At 42.9% G+C, this 21,892-nt stretch overlaps 1 protein-coding gene across 1 annotated transcript; it reads right to left on the reverse strand.

Annotated features, from left to right (window-relative positions):
- Window positions 1–629: 629 nt before the first annotated feature.
- Window positions 630–11,262, reverse strand: LOC139407787 (neuromedin-B receptor-like). Its single transcript, XM_071151654.1, has 4 exons — window positions 11,048–11,262; window positions 10,618–10,824; window positions 5,299–5,644; window positions 630–1,013 (listed from the first exon to the last, which is right to left on the reverse strand). Exons 1-4 carry the CDS (start codon window positions 11,260–11,262, stop codon window positions 630–632), a joined length of 1,152 nt encoding a protein of 383 aa, XP_071007755.1.
- Window positions 11,263–21,892: the final 10,630 nt, after the last annotated feature.

Below are 21,892 nucleotides of genomic sequence, written 5' to 3' on the forward strand. Positions count from 1 at the left end.
TATTGTAATTACTTTTCCACCATGGCCTATTTATTGCCTTACCTCTCTTATCCTACCTCATTTGCGCATGCTGTATATAGATTCTCCTACTGTATTATTGATTGTATGTTTGTTTATTCCATGTCTAACTCCATGTTGTTGTATGTGTTCAAATGCTTTGCTTTGTCTTGGCCAGGTCGCAGTTGCAAATGAGAACTTGTTCTCAACTAGCCTACCTGGTTAAATAAAGATGAAATAAATAAATAAAAACACAGGGACATAGATTTCCTGTTGTGGGAGCAACTACCTGCTCTTTGGGTTTGCAGTTTGGACAGTTTGCTTCGCAGACAGTATATATCTATGCAAACTGTGTAAAGTGAAACATGTAGATTGACACAACAAAACATGAAAAATGGAACATTGTGGATACCGGAATCTCTCAAGACAGATTTGTTGACAAGTTCATGGGTGATCATCTCATCAGCAGTGATTTGTGGGGAATGTATAGACAAGATAGCTTCAAAAAAGCATTTTCTGTTTAGCACACATGCATGACCTTTTCATAATAGTTCTCCTTGTAAAAGCTTTGCACCTAACTTTTTTTTGGTGCCACTCCCACCACTTACATGTCATCAGGTGACATCCTAAACCTACAGAGTGACCTCCTGCCTGTTGCCATGTCCGTTGATGACAGTAGGGGTGGTCTTCTTGATGGAGGTCATTCTTATGGCTGAGGTATGCTGCAGGTAGCTAGTGTTGCGTTCGTGGTGGGGCTTCCTCTTGCAGTGCAGTGAGCTGTTGAAGTGCCTTCGGAAACTCTCGCTCAGCAGGTAGAGGGCAAACGGGTTGACACAGGAGCTGGAGAAACTTAGCACCCGGGCCAGCAGGGTGATGATGAGGTGCGACAGAGAGGAGTCGATCTGACGGTAGTTGAAGGAGCGGTACATGTACAAGACATGGTTGGGGAACCAGCAAAGAGCGAAGAGGCCCACAAAAACCAGAACAATTTTGGCCAGCCGTTTTCTCGTCTCCATCTTGGAAAAAGAAAGAAAATAAATATGTAGTGTTTGAAAATGCATGATGATATTCAACATAAAACCTTGTCAATCTTCCAGAAGGATTACAGAGTACAAAATACAGAAGGCCTCCTTCCAGAAGGAATACAGAAGGCCTACAAAATACAATTTGTCCAAATCACTCTTCTGTATTTTGCACAGGCTACAAGTAGCATGGCTATTGTCCTTTAGTTTCAATACAGTATCTACCAGAGACACCAAACAAGTATGAACAAACACAAAAGCAAGAGCCACCAGTACTCGACTTAGATTGCCCTTCAGTCAGCTCTCTAAGGCCTTCCCACACCGTACATAGGATTTAGTATTTTACAATTATTACATGAAACAAATTGTGAGGTTAGATTACTTGTTAGATATTACTGCATGGTCGGAACTAGAAGCACAAGCATTTAGCTACACTTGCATTAACATCTGCTAACCATGTGTATGTGACAAATCAAATTTGATTTTGAATGTTACCAAATTAAAATCTTGATTGTACATGTTTTGTATTCATATTCTGCGATTTGTTTGAGGCTACATCAGCCGACATACTGTAGGCTACCTACACTGCAGAGGTGTAGGCCTATTTGTTCTCTGCATGTGCCAGCACCAGCAGCGCAAGTGCCCATTATTATGTGCAGATCCATCAAAAAAGACGGAAGGCGCAGAATGTGGACTCGCAAATGGTTGGGCAGATATGGAAGGTATGGACTTTCTACAGAGAGAATTGGAAGTAATATACCATGTTTTATTAAAGTTATAGCCTATAGTTAGCATGCTAGATACTTGCTATTCAATATATTTGTTGTTTGTGTCATGGTAGGACACAGAGGTAGGTAAATACTGAAAAGGTAGCTGCGTTCTCTCCACAGCTCCATCAATCTGACTTTCATCACCTCCGTCCGCACCGTGCGTGTTGTTTGTTGTTCCTTCTCTCTTTGCGATCATTGTTTTGGTATCACATGCTGAGTGCTCATTGGCTATTGGCAGTAGTCCTTACCCAATCGCGTCGTAGCACTGCTCATATTGCAAGATGCACGATAAAAATATTTCAGGGCATCCGACAGGGGTCTGGAGAACAGGCATCATCAGTGAGTCCTTCACCCGCTCAAACTACGTGAGTCGCGAGTCCTAGCCCAAATTCATGGAATTTTACTAAGATCGTGAACATTTTCGGGGATGGCAAAAACGTGGCGAATTCGTGTAGTGTATCCCGGCATAAGGGAGTGTCAAAGTTATCTTCACTGTGAGAACCTTTCATCGTAAGCGGAAATGTGAAACTAAAAGGTCCAGTCCAATCAATACTTCATTCCACAGTAGAGTGGCTGGCAAATAGTACTGATGGCAGGACTATTGCTTCTGAGTACTGCTAAGATTGTTTGAAAATAGTTTCAAGTCTACCTATTTGAACCTATCAGTGAGGTGAGCAGGAGATGGCGCTCTGAAAATCAACCCTGTGTAAGTTTAATAGCCTGGGTAAATGTCATGATTTAGCTCGCCATTCATTGGCAGCCACCAAGTCAAGTGATCCTGGCACTCTACCCAAGATCCTTTTAGGTTTTTCAACAGAAGAATACGGCATGATCATTTTACTTTATTTTGTTCATGACAGTATCTTGTATTGAAGTCGACTTCAAATGATTCAGAAGAGTATTAAAAGGTAAGTCAATAGCAAGCTGTTATATCTGGTAAGATAGTAAAGCTAACCATTGATAGGGATATCAAATTGAGTCATTTTGTTTGATTTGGCACAGTATCAACAATCTTTCATAGGTAAACTGAACATTTTCTGCATTGTTATTAACACATCACAGTTAGTTAGTTATTCATTGTTGTATTTGCTGGTCTCTGCAAGAAGTGTGGGGTATTAATTATAAATGAGATGGTTATGTTACATGAAGTAAAGATTTAAAAAGCAGAGGAGTAAACTAAGATTTCATAAGCTCTACATTTTTGTCTAAATTGATGAGAAAGTGGTGAACATTTCAATTGTTTTTAAAGGGATACTTAGGGATTTTGGCAATGAAGCCCTTTATCTGCTTCCACAGAGTCAGATGAACTGAGCTACCATTTTTATGTCTCTGGGTGCAGTTTGAAAGAAGTTGCTAACTAGCGTTAGCGCAATTGCTAACAAGCGTTAGCACAATGACTGGCCATCTGCTTCATTTTTCTGACTATAGACATCCAGTCATTGTGCTAACGCTAGTTAGCATTGTCTCACAAAACTACCTCTAACTTACTGTACGCAGAGACATACTGTAGAAATGGTATCCACAAGTTCATCTGACTCTGGGAAGTAGATAAAGGGCTTCATTGAAATAGAATGTAGGTGATGCGGTTACTAAAACAGCTGTAGCATTGGATCAGTAGAAACTATTTTAATAACAGAGAAATAGACGGAGATGTCATGCCCTCTCAGACTGAATGTTAGTTATCATAACAGCATAACACAGCCCCTGGCAAAGGGAGATGGTTGGACTGTATCTTTTCATTCATACATATCACGTCTGAAATCATATTCACTAGCAGTGTCTGCCTGGGCAGCATTATTGTTCATATTAAATTATAAATCTATGTAAAAAAAAATAATAATAATTAAAATACCATTGGAGGGACCCATCTCTATTCCAGAGTAAATCAAAAGAAAAAAAGATTAGATGATATCTAGGAGCCCTATTTCTAATGCCTTTACTGAAAATTGACTGTACAGCAGTTAAGACCACTGTTCCTATTCATAAAGTCACACTAATGTATTCAATGAGCGATGGATGCCTGAGACACTGAGGTATCGCTCCCTCTTATAATTTGGGATCAAATATGCTCTGAAAGCAAACATGTTGACATGAGTACCCTGATATCGGGGAATTGGTGCCATTCTGAAAAAATTGTTAGAGTTAGATGTGATAGTGATTCAAGAAATATTTAGTAATGTCTTAAACACTTACCAGAATCATGTTTAGTCTGCATATTCTCTCTCTCGTCTTCACACTCTCTCTCTCTCTCTCTCTAGCCTGTCTCATCAGGTTTCTGCAGCTTGTCATATAATTAATGTTAAATACATTTCTGATTTTCAATAGGGACTGATGCTATCAGAGTTTTCTTCTTAATGAAACTTGCGCCTCTTGCAGCCCAATCCCCATAGGGCATGTCTAATAGAACACAACCACAATGCACCACGTCAATAGTCTGTGCTGTCCTTCTAATCCAAAGGTACACCCAGATTATTAACTCATTTGATTTCAAATACAAAAAACAAAAACAAATCTAGAGACAATAACATTGATTAGTTGGGATTACTGTGAGGCAGAGACAGTGGAAGCTTAAGTGCAATGATTCGGTCATCCTCCAGGCTTCTGTATTTTTATGTGTCGCACCCAGTGAATCTAGTATAAATCTGTATCTACTCTAAAAGATAGCTGGGACCCAGCCCTCTTGTTGTCTAACATTATAAATGAGTGGACAGTTAGGGCTCCCTCAACTGGAGGACCTACTGACTGTAAATAAGACAACACATGGAGGCCTTCCAGCACCACTCATCACTAGTTGTTTACTATGTATTGCTCATTGCTGATGACAACCTCACATTGGTCAGTGTCAACAAGCTCCTGAGGCTACTTGAATATATTATGACTTGGGTTCAGGTCTAGGTCTGAGTCAGGATGTCAGTGATTGGAAGCTGGGTTTGGGTTTTGGGTGGGCCCTGATCTGGATTCAAGCCCATTTGTTTGATGATTCATTCAACGTTCTTAACGGCAAAGAAGCATCTGATTTACTATGCTTTGGTCAATGGACCCTCAATTAAATGTAGTCGACCAGATCATTGCTTACATTTATAATTTACCTCACCCTTCCCCTGACCTATCATTTTTTTACCCCTGTAGACGGTAAAGATCAAGCATCCATGCAACAATCAGTGATACATCTTGACAATGTCCTGTACTTGCCCTTTACAAACTTTAAATACTTACTTGGTGTATTAGGCTACATATGGAAATATCTGCATTAAAACCTAGAGCCTCCTTCCATTTAAACCTGCAACAACGGTTCCGGAGTTATGTAAAAAATAGTGAGAAAACGTGTGATACAGTTCAGTTTCTTTGATTTCAAACGTGCACTCTAGCAGCCAACGACATCCAGTAAATTACCTGATGTTCTTAAAATGCCGTCCAGCATTCCAAATAACCACAACTGCAACAGCCAAACCTCATTTGTGACATGTTTGAGATACAGGCAGCAACATGTTGCTGCTGTTGTTACCTACCTGTCTCTTCGTGTGCTCACTGATCTCTCCAGGCATGTCGTGAGCACTCTTGACTAGAGTCCTGGCGATGTGGAAGTAGTATACAGAGATGATCCCCAGGGGAATCAGGAAGTACACCAGGAATATGAGGATGGAGTGGATCTTGGGATGCATGTCGTTGGAAAGGGGATAGGGCACGCAGGCGGTGAAGGTCACATTCTTGTCCTGGATGTGTACTACCTGGGAGAAGATGGCCTCGGGCACCGCCAGCAGGACGGAGATCACCCAGATGGACACAGCTTTCAGACATGTCCAGAACACGGCACTGGATGTCTGGATGTCCATAGGATTCACAATGGCTTTGTACCTGGAAACACAACAAAACCATAGAAACATATTAGTGCTCCTTCATCTTGATCCTTTGAAATTACATTAAAAGCAGTATTTTTTTATGCAATTAAATGTCCAGCTGTCCTTACTACTCTAATTTCCTTGTGTAAATTGAAATATCATTTACATTTATATTTTAATCATTTAGCAGACGCTCATATCCAGAGCGACTTGGTATTGTGATTATAGTTAATCAATCTAATTAACTTTCTTCCTCTTTGCAAAATTAAGAGGCTTTGACAAAGACATGGCATCTCTGAGTCCATTGGCACAGAAGAGTAGCTTCATAGATTGTTGGTGATATTGTAAACATGTAGGAGACCTATGAAGTGCATTATGATTGCACTAGCTAATTAATTACTGTCCTGTCTACAACAAACCCACATTAATTACAATAATTGACACTGAATGAAATTCTAATTATTCAACTGAAACAGCAATGTGTTCCTGCACTTCTCCCAAAGTGAATCTAAATGTTGAAACCAAAATGTTTACAAGCTGATCAATACAACTCATTTGAAGGTTAGACTTTGGACTTATCTCCTGTGTAAATCAACACTCAGTACTATGTGCACAGAATAATCCATTCCTGCTAAGTCATATAATGGGAAGAAATATATTAAATGAGGGTGCAACAGAAGTGTGCTCCACAGGGCATGAAGGCTTTTTTTATGCTTCAATGATGGAAGATTTTTCACCTTCTGACAGTTTTCTAAATTATATTTCTGCTGATTAAATGTCTGGTTTGGAGGAGAATCTCCATTGGAAGCCCTTGACTGTGCTGTTACACCAGCCTCAGCTGCCCTCTGCCCCTGTAGAAATCCGCCATAGTCAAAGACTACGCTGCCTCAGGCAAGAACAGACAAGCGCAGAAAAACTGACAGTCTTTGATATCTCACCAGAGAAAATGCTTATGCATTTATTGTAGTAAACCGCTGTACTCCCACTTCTTTGTGTTTTTATGCTTGAGAGCAAGCGCCCAAAGGAGTGCTAACAAGATTACATTCTTTTAAGCCATCACATAGGGTAAGCATATAAATGGTGTATTTTCATTGCTCACATTACATGCTCAAATGGACTAGGCAGACCATAAAGAGAACAGCTTTAGACTGTAATCTCACCATATGGCTGTCCTAATAGCTCCTAGTGACAGGGATGGCCAACAGTCATGGTCATTTCCGGTGAAGAGTGACACAGCCAAACATTTCCTACAACTGATATCGCTCTGGATTACAGTCAGTGACATAGAAAGGCTAATTACAAAGCCCTGCACCATCTTCCGACCCCTATCATGGCCTGCACAATGGGGTATTATTTATCAGAAAATCACATGGACTTTAATTTGATAATTTTTAAAAATGTACTAAATCAATATTTGGCAGCCCAGGAATTTATGACATCAGTGAACTTTTAGCTGAGGAAGGAGCTCTTAATACCAGAAGACAAGTTATTTGTGGGGGTATAGAATGGTCACTTGAGAAGGTCAATGTCTCCAAGCACCAGCGGTCTTGTTGAGGGTATGTGGAGGAGAAGAAAGGAAAGTGGGGGCTGGGTCAAATTAAGGTCCCAAACAAAGATGCGGGCATGATTGCCCTTTCATTTCAACCATCCACACGCAGACAATAAATGATGCTCTGCGCAGATACTTCTGACTGTGACGCCTCCTGAATGTCTCATGTATCAATCTATTCCAATCTCCGCATTCATGCTGCTCCTTCCAGGGACGATAAATGGCCATTTAACCATGTGTCTCATCTGAATAAAACAATATAACACAAATTGGGCTTATTGAAGTTAGTACAACCAGCAGGTGTACACTATTTGATCCCTTTAAAATAATTCTGGGGATACACTTGGTCTGTCAATCAAAAAATGAACAGATTTGTCAGTGACAATTGCCCAGCATTCAATTATGATAACACTTGGGGATATAGTTTAGGGATCAGACACTTGTCATTAAAAATAATCAGTCATAACAATTGATTAATCATTAATAATTACATACAGTGCCTTCGGAAACTATTCAGACCCCTTGACTTTTTCCACATTTTCTTACGTTACAGCCTTATTCTAAAATAGATTTTTCCTCATCAGTCTACACACAATACCCCATAATGACAAAGCAAAAACAGGTTTAGAAATGTTTGTTAATTTATTAAATAAAAAACGGAAACATCTCATTTGCATAAGTATTCAGATCCTTTACTCGGTACTTTGTTGAAGTAGCTTTGGCAGTGATTACAGCATTTAGTCTTCTTGGGTATGATGCTACAAGCTTGGCACACCTGTATTTGGGGAGTTTCTCCCATTCTTCTCTGCAGATCCTCTCAAGCTCTTTCAGGTTGGATGGGGAGCGTTGCTACACAGCTATTTTCAGGTCGCTCCAGAGATGTTCGATTGGTTTCAAGTCCAGGCTGTAGCTGGGCCCCTCAAGGACATTGAGACTTGTCCCGAAGCCACTAATGCATTGTCTTGGCTGTGTTCTTAGAGTCATTGTCCTGTTGGAAGCTACCTTCGACCCAGTCTGAGGTCCTGAGCAGACTAGAGCAGGTTTTCTTCAAGGATCTCACTGTACTTTGCTCCTTTCATCTTTCCCTCGATCCTGACTAGTCTCCCAGTCCCTGCCGCTGAAAAACATCCCCACAGCATGATGCTGCCACCACCATGCTTCACCATAGGGATGGTGCCAGGTTTCTTCCAGATGTGACGCTTGGTATTCAGGCCAAAGAGTTCAATCTTGGTTTCATCAGACCAGAGAATATTGTTTCTCATGGTCAGAGTATTTAGATGCCTTTTGGCAAACTGCAAGTGGGCTACAATGTGCCTTTTACTGAGGAGTGGCTTCCGTCTGGCCACTCTACCATAAAGGCCTGATTGGTGGAGTGCTGCAGAGATGGTTGTCTTTCTGGAAGGTTTCCCATCTCCGCAGAGGAACTCTAGAGCTCTGTCAGAGTGACCATCGGGTTCTTGGTCACCTCCCTGACCAAGGCCTTTCTCCCCCGATTGCTCAGTTTGGCCAAGCGGCCAGCTCCAGGAAGAGTCTTGGTGGTTCCAAACTTCTTCCATTTAAGAATGATGGGGGCAACTGTGTTTTTGGGGACCTTAAATGCTGCAGACATGTGCCTCGACACAATCCTGTCTCTGAGCTCTACTGACAATTCCTTCGACCTCATGGCTTGATTTTTTCTGGCATGCACTATCAACTGTGGGACCTTATTTATATAGACTGGTGTATGCCTTTCCAAATCATGTTCAATCAATTGAATTTACAACAGGTCGACTCCAATCAAGTTGTAGAAACATATCAAGGATGATTCATGTAAACAGGATGCACCTGAGCTTAATTTCTAGTCTAAGAGCAAAAGGTCAGAATACACATGTAAATAAGGTATTTATTTGTATACATTTGCAAATATATCTAAACTGTTTTCGATTTGTCATTATGGGGTACTGTGTGTAGATTGCTGAGGGAAAAAATATTCGATCCATTTTAGAATAAGGCTGTAACAGAACAAAATGTGGGAAAAGGGGTCTGAATTGGAGGTCGACCGATTAATCGGAATGGCCGATTAATTAGGGCAGATTTCAAGTTTTCATAACAATCGGAAATCTGTATTTTTGGGCGCCGTTTTTTTTTTTTTACACCTTTTATTTTATCTTTATTTAACTAGGCAAGTCAGTTAAGAACACATTCTTATTTTCAATGACGGCCTAGGAACAGTGGGTTAACTGCCTCGTTCAGGGTCAGAAATACAGATTTTCTCATTGTCAGCTCGGGGGATCCAATCTTGCAACCTTACAGTTAACTAGTCCAACGCAGACCTGCCTCTCTCTCGTTGCACTCCACAAGGAGACTGCCTGTTACGCAAATTCAGTAAGCCAAGGTAAGTTGCTAGCTAGTATTAAACTTATCTTATAAAAAACAATCAATCATAATCACTAGTTAACTACACATGGTTGATGATATTACTAGATATTATCTAGCGTGTCCTGTGTTGCATATATGACTGAGCATACAAGCATACAAGTGCATACAAGTATCTAAGCATCTGACTGAGTGGTGGTAGGCAGAAGCAGTTTATGACTTCAAACCTATCAACTCCCGAGATGAGGCTGGTGTGACCGAAGTGAAATGGCTGGCTAGTTAGCGCGCGCTAAGAGTTTCAAACTTCACTCGCTCTGAGCCTTGGGGTGGTTGTTTCCCTTGCTCTGCATGGGTAACGCTTTGATGTAGTGGCTGTTGTCATTGTGTTGCTGGTTCGAGCCCAGCGAGGAGAGGGACGGAAGCTATACTGTTACACTGGCAATACTAAAGTGCCTATAAGAACACTCAATAGTCAAAGGTTAATGAAATACAAATGGTATAGAGGGAAATAGTCCTATAATAACTACAACCTAAAACTAAAACTTCTTACCTGGGAATATTGAAGACTCATGTTAAAAGGAACCACCAGCTTTCATATATGTTCTCATGTTCTGAGCAAGGAACTGAAAACGTTAGCTTTCTTACATAGCACATATTGCACTTTTACGTTCTTCTCCAACACTTTGTTTTTGCACTATTTAAACCAAATTGAACATGTTTCATTGTCTACTTGAGGCTAAATTGATTTTATTGATGTATTATATTAAGTTAAAATAAGTGTTAATTCAGTATTGTTGTAATTGTCTTCATTACAAATACATTTTTTTTTAAATATTTTTAAATCAGCCGATTAATCGGTATCAGTTTTTTTGCAAAAGCCTCCAATAATCGTATCAGTATCAGAGTTGAAAAATCATAATCTGTAGACCTCTAGTCTGAATACATTCCCGAAGGCACTGTATGTTAATTGTTCTATCACGTTAGCATGCAATTGCCATAACATTTACAATGACGTAAATTAGGTACAGTATACATAACAATATTGGCATTAAGGATATTTCACATTATCCTACTCTTCATCTTACCTGTCCGCGCTTAGTGCAGTGAGAGTGAACACCGAGACTCCGACTGAAGTGAGTTGAATGACCGGAATTAGTTTGCAAGCCACAACACCGAAGATCCACTCCTCAAAGAAGTATCTGAACGCATCCACTGGAACACAAGTGACCAAAAGCAAAAGATCCCCAGCTGCCAAACTCGAAATAAATATGTTGGGGACGCTCCTCATTGCACTGTTGGTGATAAAAATCTTAACCAAGGTAATGTTCCCCAACAATCCAATCGTTATGATCAGAATATACACAGTCGGTATGACACATCTTATAATAAAATCAATAGTTTCTCTTTCAGCAGGTATCCAATCGTCAGTAAAGTTGTAAAATACAGAATGTCCAGTAAAAGATACGTTCTCTAAAATATTATCCATTGCTTCTCAGGGATTTGTTCAATATTTACCTTGATAAAATGGCATTGAAGATGACCGTTTTCCAAAGCAAGTCTGAGGCGCGGTAGCTGGCCCTCCAAGAAAGTGCTGAAATGTCAGTGTTGCGCGACTCAAGCCACAATGACTGAAGCGCAAAATGAGGCACTTTTTCAACGCGCATAGCGTAGCCTACAGCAACGATGACGGAAAAAGAAGTCACACCAGTTTTGCGTGTGATGTGTAGCATTGTCAATGCTACTCACATACCGTTTCATAGTGGTACGTTTATCGAATATAAACGGAATAAACTATAGCCTATGCTAGGCTACTGTATTAGCACCAAATACAATTGTCACATTTAGGATGAGAAAGCTGTGCTTGGAAAGATGTGTGAATTAGGATGAGTTTATATTTATAAGATTGCACAGGGCAATGAGTGGGTTCAGTTTCGAAAAATGACTTATTGGATTTTCCTTAGACCCCCGTCTAAGGAAAATCCAATAAGTCATTTTTCGAAACTGAACCCACTCATTGTCCTGTGCAGGTGTTTCATTATCAGACCGCCGCATCTGTAAGAGCTGTATGGTGTCCTTCTTTGGGGAAAGTGAAGGGTTATAGAAATGCCATAAATACGGAAAGCAGTGAGGGTGGTAAAGTTAGGGGGAGAGACTCACAGAGGTAATTCGAGGGGGGAGTGAAGTAGCCCAAATCAGAACATAAACGAACGTTTCGCTTGCTTATTCCCCATACGGGAGTTAAAATAAAGCCATTGAAGGTATGGCTTCTGAATGTTAATACATCTGGACATGACTGATGTTAGGAACAATATAAATAATCTTATAAATTAGTTAAGAGAGTTGGTCACATCTATCAAAGCGCAACTGAAAACGTAATACACATCTTATTGGGTATAAAAACGGCCTATGTGGCATCGATATTAGTCAAACATTTATTCTAGTGTCAAAATTGTCTACAAAGTGTAAATAGGATAATTTTGGTCGTAAAGTCAGTCTCGTCCAAAACAGAGTTTTGTCATGACTTAGGCCTACTTTAGGGTTGGGTTTTGATTTCGACAAAATGCTCACAGTGGCTACAGCTGCGGTGATTGCGGTCCTATCCAATCCTACCACAGAACACACAGAAGGCCTTTTCATGCGGCGTTGTTCTTAGCCCCGCGCTATTTTAGCCTCAAGTTAAGACTGGCCCTGGCCGAGCTTATCCTGTGTTCACACAGGCATTCGTTGACCCTGGGCTAAGCTTTAGTCCTGGGCTAACTAACAATTCCAAAACTACTGTCTTGTAACAGTGTAAGGGGATAAAGAATATGTACATAAGGATATATGAATGAGTGATGGTACAGAGCAGCATAGGCAAGATACAGTAGATGGTATCGGGTACAGTATGTACAAATGAGATGAGTATGTAAACACAGTGGCATAGTATAGTATAAAGTGGCTAGTGATACATGTATTACATAAGACCGTCGATGATATAGAGTACAGTATATACGTATGCGTATGAGATGAATAATGTAGGGTAAGTAACATTTATATAAGGTAGCATTGTTTAAAGTGGCTAGTTATATTTACATCATTTCCCATCAATTCCCATTATTAAAGTGGCTGGAGTTGAGTCAGTGTCAGTGTGTTGGCAGCAGCCACTCAGTGTTAGTGGTGGCTGTTTAACAGTCTGATGGCCTTGATAAAGCTGTTTTTCATTTTTTATGCACCTGTACACCTCGCCTATGATTCAGGCAGTGGCTTGCTTCTATGGCCTTAGCATCGGGTGGTGTAGGTGTCCTGGAGGGCCCCCCGGTGATGCGTTGTGCAGACCTCACTACCCTCTGGAGAGCCTGGTTGAGGGCGGTGCAGTTGCCATACCAGGCGGTGATACAGCCCGCCAGGATGCTCTCGATTGTGCATCTGTAAAGTTTGTGAGTGCTTTTGGTGACAAGCCGAATTTCTTCAGCCTCCTGAGGTTGAAGAGGCGCTGCTGCGCCTTCTTCACGATGCTGTCTGTGTGAGTGGACCAATTCAGTTTGTCTGTGATGTGTATGCCGAGGAACTTAAAACTTGCTACCCTCTCCACTACTGTTCCATCGATGTGGATAGGGGGGTGTTCCCTCTGCTGTTTCCTGAAGTCCACAATCATCTCCTTAGTTTTGTTGACGTTGAGTGTGAGGTTGTTTTCCTGACACCACACTCCGAGGGCCCTCACCTCCTCCCTGTAGGCCGTCTCATCGTTGTTGGTAATCAAGCCTACCACTGTTGTGTCGTCCGCAAACTTGATGATTGAGTTGGAGGCGTGCGTGGCCACGCAGTCGTGGGTGAACAGGGAGTACAGGAGAGGGCTCAGAACGCAACCTTGTGGGGCCCCAGTGTTGAGGATCAGCGGGGAGGAGATGTTGTTGCCTACCCTCACCACCTGGGGGCGGCCCGTCAGGAAGTCCAGTACCCAGTTGCACAGGGCGGGGTCGAGACCCAGGGTCTCGAGCTTGATGACGAGCTTGGAGGGTACTATGGTGTTGAATGCCGAGCTGTAGTCGATGAACAGCATTCTCACATAGGTATTCCTCTTGTCCAGATGGGTTAGGGCAGTGTGCAGTGTGGTTGAGATTGCATCGTCTGTGGACCTATTTGGGCGGTAAGCAAATTGGAGTGGGTCTAGGGTGTCAGGTAGGGTGGAGGTGATATGGTCCTTGACTAGTCTCTCAAAGCACTTCATGATGACGGATGTGAGTGCTACGGGGCGGTAGTCATTTAGCTCAGTTACCTTAGCTTTCTTGGGAACAGGAACAATGGTGGCCCTCTTGAAGCATGTGGGAACAGCAGACTGGTATAGGGATTGATTGAATATGTCCGTAAACACACCGGCCAGCTGGTCTGCGCATGCTCTGAGGGCGCGGCTGGGGATGCCATCTGGGCCTGCAGCCTTGCGAGGGTTAACACGTTTAAATGTCTTACTCACCTCGGCTGCAGTGAAGGAGAGACCGCATGTTTTCGTTGCAGGCCGTGTCAGTGGCACTGTATTGTCCTCAAAGCGGGCAAAAAAGTTATTTAGTCTGCCTGGGAGCAAGACATCCTGGTCCGTGACTGGGCTGGGTTTCTTCCTGTAGTCCGTGATTGACTGTAGACCCTGCCACATGCCTCTTGTGTCTTTGAATTGAGATTCTACTTTGTCTCTGTACTGGCGCTTAGCTTGTTTGATAGCCTTGCGGAGGGAATAGCTGCAACAGTGATGCCCTGATTAAAAGCAGTGTATAACGAATGCTGCCATCAATGGTTTCTGGTAACATGGGAACGACATCTTCATTCTAATGATTTATTCGTCAATGTTGTTATCCGTCCCCTCGTGATGGAAGCAGTCTTGGAGTGTGGAGTCATACCAGCGGGCAGACCTCAGAGCCTCTTGTTTTAGTTTCTGTCTGTAGGCAGGGACCTGGAGTCGTGCACACAGGGCCTCAACAGTCACCCTCGAAGCATCGTTACCCATCGCTCCACAAAAGCCCCGGCCCTTGCAGAGCAAGGGGAACTACTACTTCAAGGTCTCAGAGTAAGTGACGTCACTGATTGAAACGCTATTTAGCGCCCACGCTAACTAAGCTAGCCGTTTCACATCTGTTACACTTGGTGTCTGCCTGTCTGACCTCGGAAACAAAGTTTAACTTTTGAAATGCCATCTCGCCCCTATACAAAGAATGCTGTGCATGGACGAAACATCAACTTTTCTGATCCAAGCGATATCATGCGACAATATTATTATAATGGATAGCTATATCCAATTAAATGTCAATAGAAAAACTATGAAAACAGATGAAAATTGAGCGTTTGCTGCCCTTCCAGCTGTAGAGTTTGTGGCTTCAGTTGGCTAACTAAAGGTGCGTTTGTAAATTCACTCTGGCTATCTACCGCCTGATGATAGAGCACTCTCCTCTGACTGTGCCAGAGCGCAGAATAATTTATAGATTTATGAACGCTCAACACCGGTTGAATATGGCTGGTGTCAGTAAACGTCGGCAAAGAAGCATAATTCAACTGTTGCTAGCAGCAGTTACAGTCACCAATTCTATGGATAGCATGAAAACAGCCTAACCACCTCTGCTAGGGCTAATAAAATGGTCAGAGTGAGGTGTTCTCTCATTGTGTCTGGAAGTAGCTAGAAAGCTAGACAAAGTTAGCCAGTTAGCTTGGGTGCTTGACTGCCATTGTGAGGTCAGAACGCTTGGATCAACCTACTTGGCCAGAGTGTCCAGTGTGCGCTCCTAGAGTGAAACGCTGTCCATTAGTAAATTCAGAATCTGACAAGCTCTGAAATTACCAACGCCCAGAGCGCACTCTGGCACTCCAGAGTGAATTTACGAACACACCCTTAGTGAGAACGTTAGCAAGCCTGCATAGCAACCGTTATTTTTCCATAGCAACCAATGTTTTGCATGGATGAAAGTCTTTTTTTATTTTTTTTGTCATAGGTTTTGTTCTCAAATGTAAGTGTAGCGGGTTTTATATGTACCACAGGAAAACCAAGAATTGAAGAGCGACACCACGGCTATCTTTTTGTCTTTTATGTTGATCTGCAATAGTATTGTGAAAAGACAGGACCAGAACACATCAGTCTCCAATGCACCATCTGACAAGTTGTTCTTTCTCTCTGTTTTCTCAGACTCACACAAATCACATTCATACATAAAGCCATAATGTATAAAATAATAACCAGTCCTTAATACAACGAATGTATAATCTTAATTCTTAGACAATAGAACCATACCTGCAATAGTATTGCGAAAAGACAGGACAGGAACACATCAGTCTCCAATGCACCATCTGACAAGTTGTTCTATACAGGAGCATGAAGAAAGGTAAAATACATATCCTGTCTCACATCCCCAATACATTGCTAGATGCTTTCAGTGTTGATAGTACCAAAATACAACAACTCATGTACAAAAACAAGTTACAACGTGAAATCACCTCTATCCCGTTCAGACCACAGAGGGCCAAAACTACATCTCCCATAATGCAACGCCAGCACCAGTCGGCAGCTCAGCTAACCGTCTGCATCACAGAAAGAAATGCTAGCTAGCAACAGCAGCACTTTTAGCACTCTGTAAACTATATTAATGACAACAATAAAACTCTGAAAGTTACATGTTTCAATAGTCTCACACTCCCTTATAACAAAAAAAAAAAATATATATATATATATATACAGCATCTACTGTAGCTGCCTACCTAACATCAACAGGCAGCACCAGTAGCACAACAATTAAAAATAGACACCAAAAGTAAAGTTCCTGGCGATCATAGCGATCTGACTCCCCCTTTCTGTCTGAACTTGGAATATTCCTGTTCACAGGCTTGGGCCACTGACCTTCAACCTGGTTGTTCTGTTCGGCGTCGTGTACTATTCTAATAATTTGAAGTTTTTTAACTCTGCTACACACACCCCTTCTTAATTTCAGCAAAGCTTAAGACATAAGGTAAGAATTCTTCCTCCACAGGGGTAACCTTGACCAAGAGTCGTCCAGAAGGACAGCAAAGAGACTTTGCCAGGTAGAAATATGCCCATATACATACAACCTATGACCCCCTAATAAAGTATTTATCATTTCCTTAATCTATCCTCTGGCCTCTGTTTCACTGGGGTACTGTCACTTCAACAAAAGTTGATAGGGCTTGAATCAGGGCAGCTAGATGCTCTCTTTTGTCCGGGTCAGCAATCACTTGACTCATTGACTCTAAAAGTCTTCTGACAGGCTTCACAACTATTCCAGTTTGAGTTCTCAAGGTGCCTTCACTGGGTCTCAGGACTGTACCAGTGAACTCAGACCTGGCTGTTTCTGCGCTCTACCTCTCTCTGGTTACTCATTTATCTTCTTAGTAGATCTTACACGGAACCCAAACCGGCTACGCGCTTACGCCATCATGCGCACATTTATTTTGTCCCCCTACACCATACACGATCAAGACACGCAGGTTAAAATATCAAAACAAACCAATGAACCAATTACATTAATTTGGGGACAGGTCGAAAAGCATTAAACATGTATGGCAATTTAGCTAGTTAGCTTGCACTTGCTAGCTAATTTGTCCTATTTAGCTAGCTTGCTGTTGCTAGCTAATTTGTCCTGGGATATAAACATTGAGTTGTTATTTTACCTGAACTGCACAAGGTCCTCTACTCCGACAAATTAATCCACACATAAAACGGCCAACTGAATCGTTTCTAGTCATCTCTCCTTCTTCCAGGCTTTTTCATCGTTGAACTTATATGGTGATCGCATCTAAACTTTCATAGTATTACCACGACTACCGGCAAAACAGTTTGTCTTTCAATCACCCACGTGGGTATAATCAATGAGGAGATGGCACGTGGGTACCTGCTTCTATATACCAATGAGGAGATGGGAGAGGCAGGACTTTCAGCGCAATCTGCGTCAGAAATAGGAATGACTTCTATTTTAGCCCTTGGTAACGCAGACGCTCGTTGGTGCGCGCGAGCAGTGTGGGTGCAATAATTGAATAACATGGATTTCTAAATGTATTTTGTGACGCTCGCGCACGCAACATGTCCGGTCTGGTCAGCATGTTATGCATCCAGAGCCGCTGACTGATGAACTTCTACTGCTGACGCCATCTAGACTGCTCACTGACGTTGCTTTTCTACTTATGTCATCTTCAGAAGGATCAAATCCAATTTAATTATATAGCCCTTCTTACATCAGCTGATATCTCAAAGTGCTGTACAGAAACCCAGCCTAAAACCCCAAACAGCAAGCAATGCAGGTGTAGAAGCACGGTGGCTAGGAATAACACCCTAGAAAGGCCAAAACATAGCTAGACACCTGAGTCACCTGAGTCACTTCAAGTCACCTTTGACTTGAAGTACATCCCCGGGCCCCAGAATGTCCCAGCAGACCTGCTTAGTCGACAGCCGTTCGTTCAAGCTAGGAAGGCGAGTGAGTTCCCAGAGTATGTGACTTCAGAGTCCATCCAGGACACATTCAAACTGTCAGTCAATATCCAAGGTGGTGAGATCCTGGCTCAAGTCTCTTCTGAAGGAGTGAAAGCAGTTTTGGAATCCTGTCTGGAGTGGGATGCGAGTGTGCCAGTGTGCAACTTCCAATTAGCCCAGTATTCTGCCAGCATCCTTCAGCATGAAGGGGGAGCGGCTACTCTTCCAGTCCTTTCTTCTGATGTGATACGGAGAAAACAGAAGGCTGATCAGGTGCTGGCCCGAGTGGCATACTTTGTTGAGAGGAGGAGGAGACCTTCGCGGAGAGAGAGTGTTGAGAATGCTGAAGCATTGGGATGAACTCGAAATCAAGGACGAGATACTCCACCGAAGATCTAAGGACAGAGTTGTCAAGAAGAGGTAACAGCTGGTGGTGTCAGACTCCCTTAAAGCCATCGTAGCGCAATGTTTCGTCATTATATATGTCAGGGGGTTGTTATCTGTTAGGACTGTGAATCTATTCCCCTTCAGTCAATGGGTGAACTTATCACACACAGCCCACATAGAACGCTAATCTATGTGCTGGGTAACAGGACTGGGACCTCGACAGAGTCTTGCTTGCAAAGGCTACTGGTCTGGTTCTACTCTCACCCTCAAATGTCTGGCTAAGTACTGCACCTAAGCCATCCATTGATTCATCTGTTGATAGGGGAAACAGTCTGCTAAAGTCTGGGTGAGCCAGCACAGCTGTTTGGGAGACTGCAACCTTTAGCTTCTCCTGCGCCTCCTCACATTCAGTAGTCCAGTCTTCAGGTTTCAGACGTTTTAGGGCCCCGCCATGAGGTTTTCCTTTTTCTCCTTTCTGCTTACTTTTCTGTCCTGCAATCAGATGAAACAGTGGTTTGGCTAAACCTGAGAAACTCACAATGAAGTGGGAATAATAGTTTGCCATACCAAGAAATGACCTGACCTTGGTGGGTGAAGGTGTTTTCCCATCATTTTCCATCAGGTCAGCTGCAGTGATGTCGTTGATTGCAGACATGATTGCCGTGATTATATGGCCTAAAAACTTGACAGATTTTCTGAGGTAACATGTTTTTTTTGCACTAGCTTCAGGTTGTGTTCCTTAAAGTGGGAGAACACCATTTCAAGACGGTCCAGGGCTTTTTGCTCACTCTTCCCGAAAACCAGGAGATCATCCAAGTAGCACAGGAGGGACAAGTAGTTCTGGTCACCGAAGATCGAGGTCATCATTCTGGCGAATGTTGCTGGGCTGTTACATAAACCCTGAGCCATTCTGTTATACTCAAATAAACCTGTGGGTGTTGTGCATGCTGTGTACTTGTGGTCATCTTCATGTATGGTGATGTTGTAGAATCCCAAAGTCAAATCCATAGTACTGAAGAAGCAGTTCCCTCCCAAAGCAGGGAGAGCATCGGCTTGATGGGGCAATGGGTATGCATCTTTCTCTGTCCTCTGGTTCAACCGTCTGAAATCAATGCAAATTCTCAACTCTCCTGACAGCTTCCAAACCAGGACAAGGCCCACTCACTATTGGACTTTCGGATGATGCCCCGCTCCTCCATTTCCTCCATCTGCCTCAGTTTCTGGTAGTTGGATGGAGAGACCCTCCGGTACGGCAGCCTGAAAGGCTTTTCATCTTTGAGTCGGATAAGGTGGATGACGTTCTTCGCTTCTCCACAGTCAAGTTGTTCCCTGGAGAAGATGCCTTCATACTGAGCAATAAGGTCCACTAGTTTTCCTTTCCACATGTCAGACACTTCACAGGACTCTGTCAACTTCTTTTAAGCCCAACTCTTCCAACTTTTGTAGATACTCCTTCTTTGCCCTTTTTCCACTAACTAACATTCTTCCCCAGCTTGGGTGACATTCTAAAGAGCAGACTTGACCTTACTGGGCTGGCATAGAGCTCAAGGTCTTCTAGGGCCAGGCATGGGTGCACATCCGCCATAACACCAAGTTGGCTGAGAACAATAGGGTGGTCCAACATGTTGATCACTTTCATGGGGACCCACTTGTCACCTCTCAAAGGACATACAGTGTGTCCTACTAGGACATTTCTTGGTGCAGATCGTGCTGTAGTGGCCTCTATAACTACAGTACTACCAACTGATAGCGGCACCTTTTCTTTCAGTTTTCCCCAGACCAAATGTTCATGTTGAGGCATGAGAGTCACACTCTGCTTGAGCATTACAGTTCCCACTTTGTCTGGTATTTTGTCACCGTGCCAGCAGTTCACGTTGGCTAGCATGCTGAGTAAAAGTCCATGTGGATGTCCTTTGGCAGGTTTGGAGAGGCTGTCCCAATACCACTTTGTTTTCTTAACCTGTTGCATTATGTGTTTTATGGCGTTCGATCCAACTGTCATGTCGTCTGTCTGTCCAGGTCCAACTAAAACAGAAAGATCAATGTTCAAGTCACATTCATACTTAGGCTGTGCCTGGTTGCCCCCACAGCCTACAATAACTTATTGAGTTGGCTTTCTAGACTCTGGTTTTATCACATTACATCTCAGAAGTGTGTCTTCAGCTGACTCACTCAACTTGCAGGTCATAGACCCACTCTCTATCAGAGCTTAAAGTTCTACAATTTCTTGCACCATTACTGGAACATAGAAAAGACTGTCAATACTCTCTATTTTCGGATAAATCGCCTCAGTTTTCATTGTGTTTCCAGTCCTTATATCTGTGGTGTTCTGTGGGGGTGTAACATGTTCGCCCACACGTGCATGTTAGTTTAAAGCGGGCCCAGGAGGAGCCTCGGCAGTTGCCTCTCCAACTTGTTTTCTTGCTGGACATTCAAAGCCTCTGTGGCCTGTCCTGTGACACTTGAAGTGTAAACCCTCCTTAAAGCAGTGCGACTGAGTTGAATGGTCTGAGGCCTTACAAATTCTACGGGGACCAGCAGCTGTATTAGTTTGTGGCGTTCTGGCCGAGCTTTTCCAGGAGAGAAACCACTTTGATCAATGGAACCTGTTCACTGTTAGTGGGTGTGGCTGAATTATTATGACCGACTGCTTGTTGTTGAGTCATACACCAAGCGTCGGGGGTCATCACAACTTCTTCCTTGGCACTACTTTGCACCCTGTGTCTGGCTGACTGTTTGCCTCTGTGATTTGCTGTCAATCGTTGCCAGCAAACCTCCAACGGTACAATTTTCAATAGGCATGCACCTAAGCGGCATATAGTGCTGGATCAGGGCAGTGCTTAACAAACATCATGGTCACCTCATGACCTGGATCATCCACTCGTTTTCCCTGTCTTTGCAAGCACTCATTGGCAAGGTCAATTGCTTTGTTCAGTCTAACCCAATAATCCAAGCAGCTCTCTGTCTGTCTTGGTAAGGTTTCATAGAAGTATCCCAATGGAATTGTGGAAGAGATTGCTTCTCCAAAGTGCTGCCTCAAGATATCGTATATGGCTTCAGGGTCTCTGAGGGTTTCCACGGAGCCTAATTCTGACTGTCTTTAGCCCGCCCCATCAGTCTGTCCTGTATCTCTTGCCCCTGTTCTGATATACTTTCAAGTAAGCTTGCATAAGTTCTTGCCATTCAGTCACTGTGCACTGGTCTGTGCTATCACCCCGGAAGTGGGGTGGTACTCTGACGTCTGACTTCAGAATTAGGTTGACCTTTGACCAATCAGGTATTTCTACTATTGGTTGGGGAGGGGGAGTGCTTGGACCAGCCCCTGCTAGACTAGCGGCAACTTGATTTCCTATTTCACTGCCCAGTTGTTTGACTAACTCTGCTAGGGCTTGCAATTGGGTTCGGTTTTCATTAGAGGGCCAAAACTACATCTCCCATAATGCAACGCCAGCACCAGTCGGCAGCTCGGCTAACCGTCTGCATCACAGAAAGGCATGCTAGCTAGCAACAGCAGCACTTTTAGCCCTCTGTAAACTATA

This window comes from Oncorhynchus clarkii, chromosome 4, assembly GCF_045791955.1.
Source record: "Oncorhynchus clarkii lewisi isolate Uvic-CL-2024 chromosome 4, UVic_Ocla_1.0, whole genome shotgun sequence".
In the NCBI taxonomy this organism is placed as follows: Eukaryota; Metazoa; Chordata; class Actinopteri; order Salmoniformes; family Salmonidae; genus Oncorhynchus; species Oncorhynchus clarkii.

Coding starts and splice junctions, on each gene's coding strand:
- LOC139407787 (XM_071151654.1), bottom strand. CDS start 11,262: ATGCTACACATCACACGCAAAACTGGTGTGACTTCTTTTTCCGTCATC. Junction 5,645..10,617: donor ACTGCACTAAGCGCGGACAG/GTAAGATGAAGA, acceptor TTGTGTTTCCAG/GTACAAAGCCATTGTGAATC. Junction 1,014..5,298: donor GTGAGCACACGAAGAGACAG/GTAGGTAACAAC, acceptor TCTTTTTCCAAG/ATGGAGACGAGAAAACGGCT.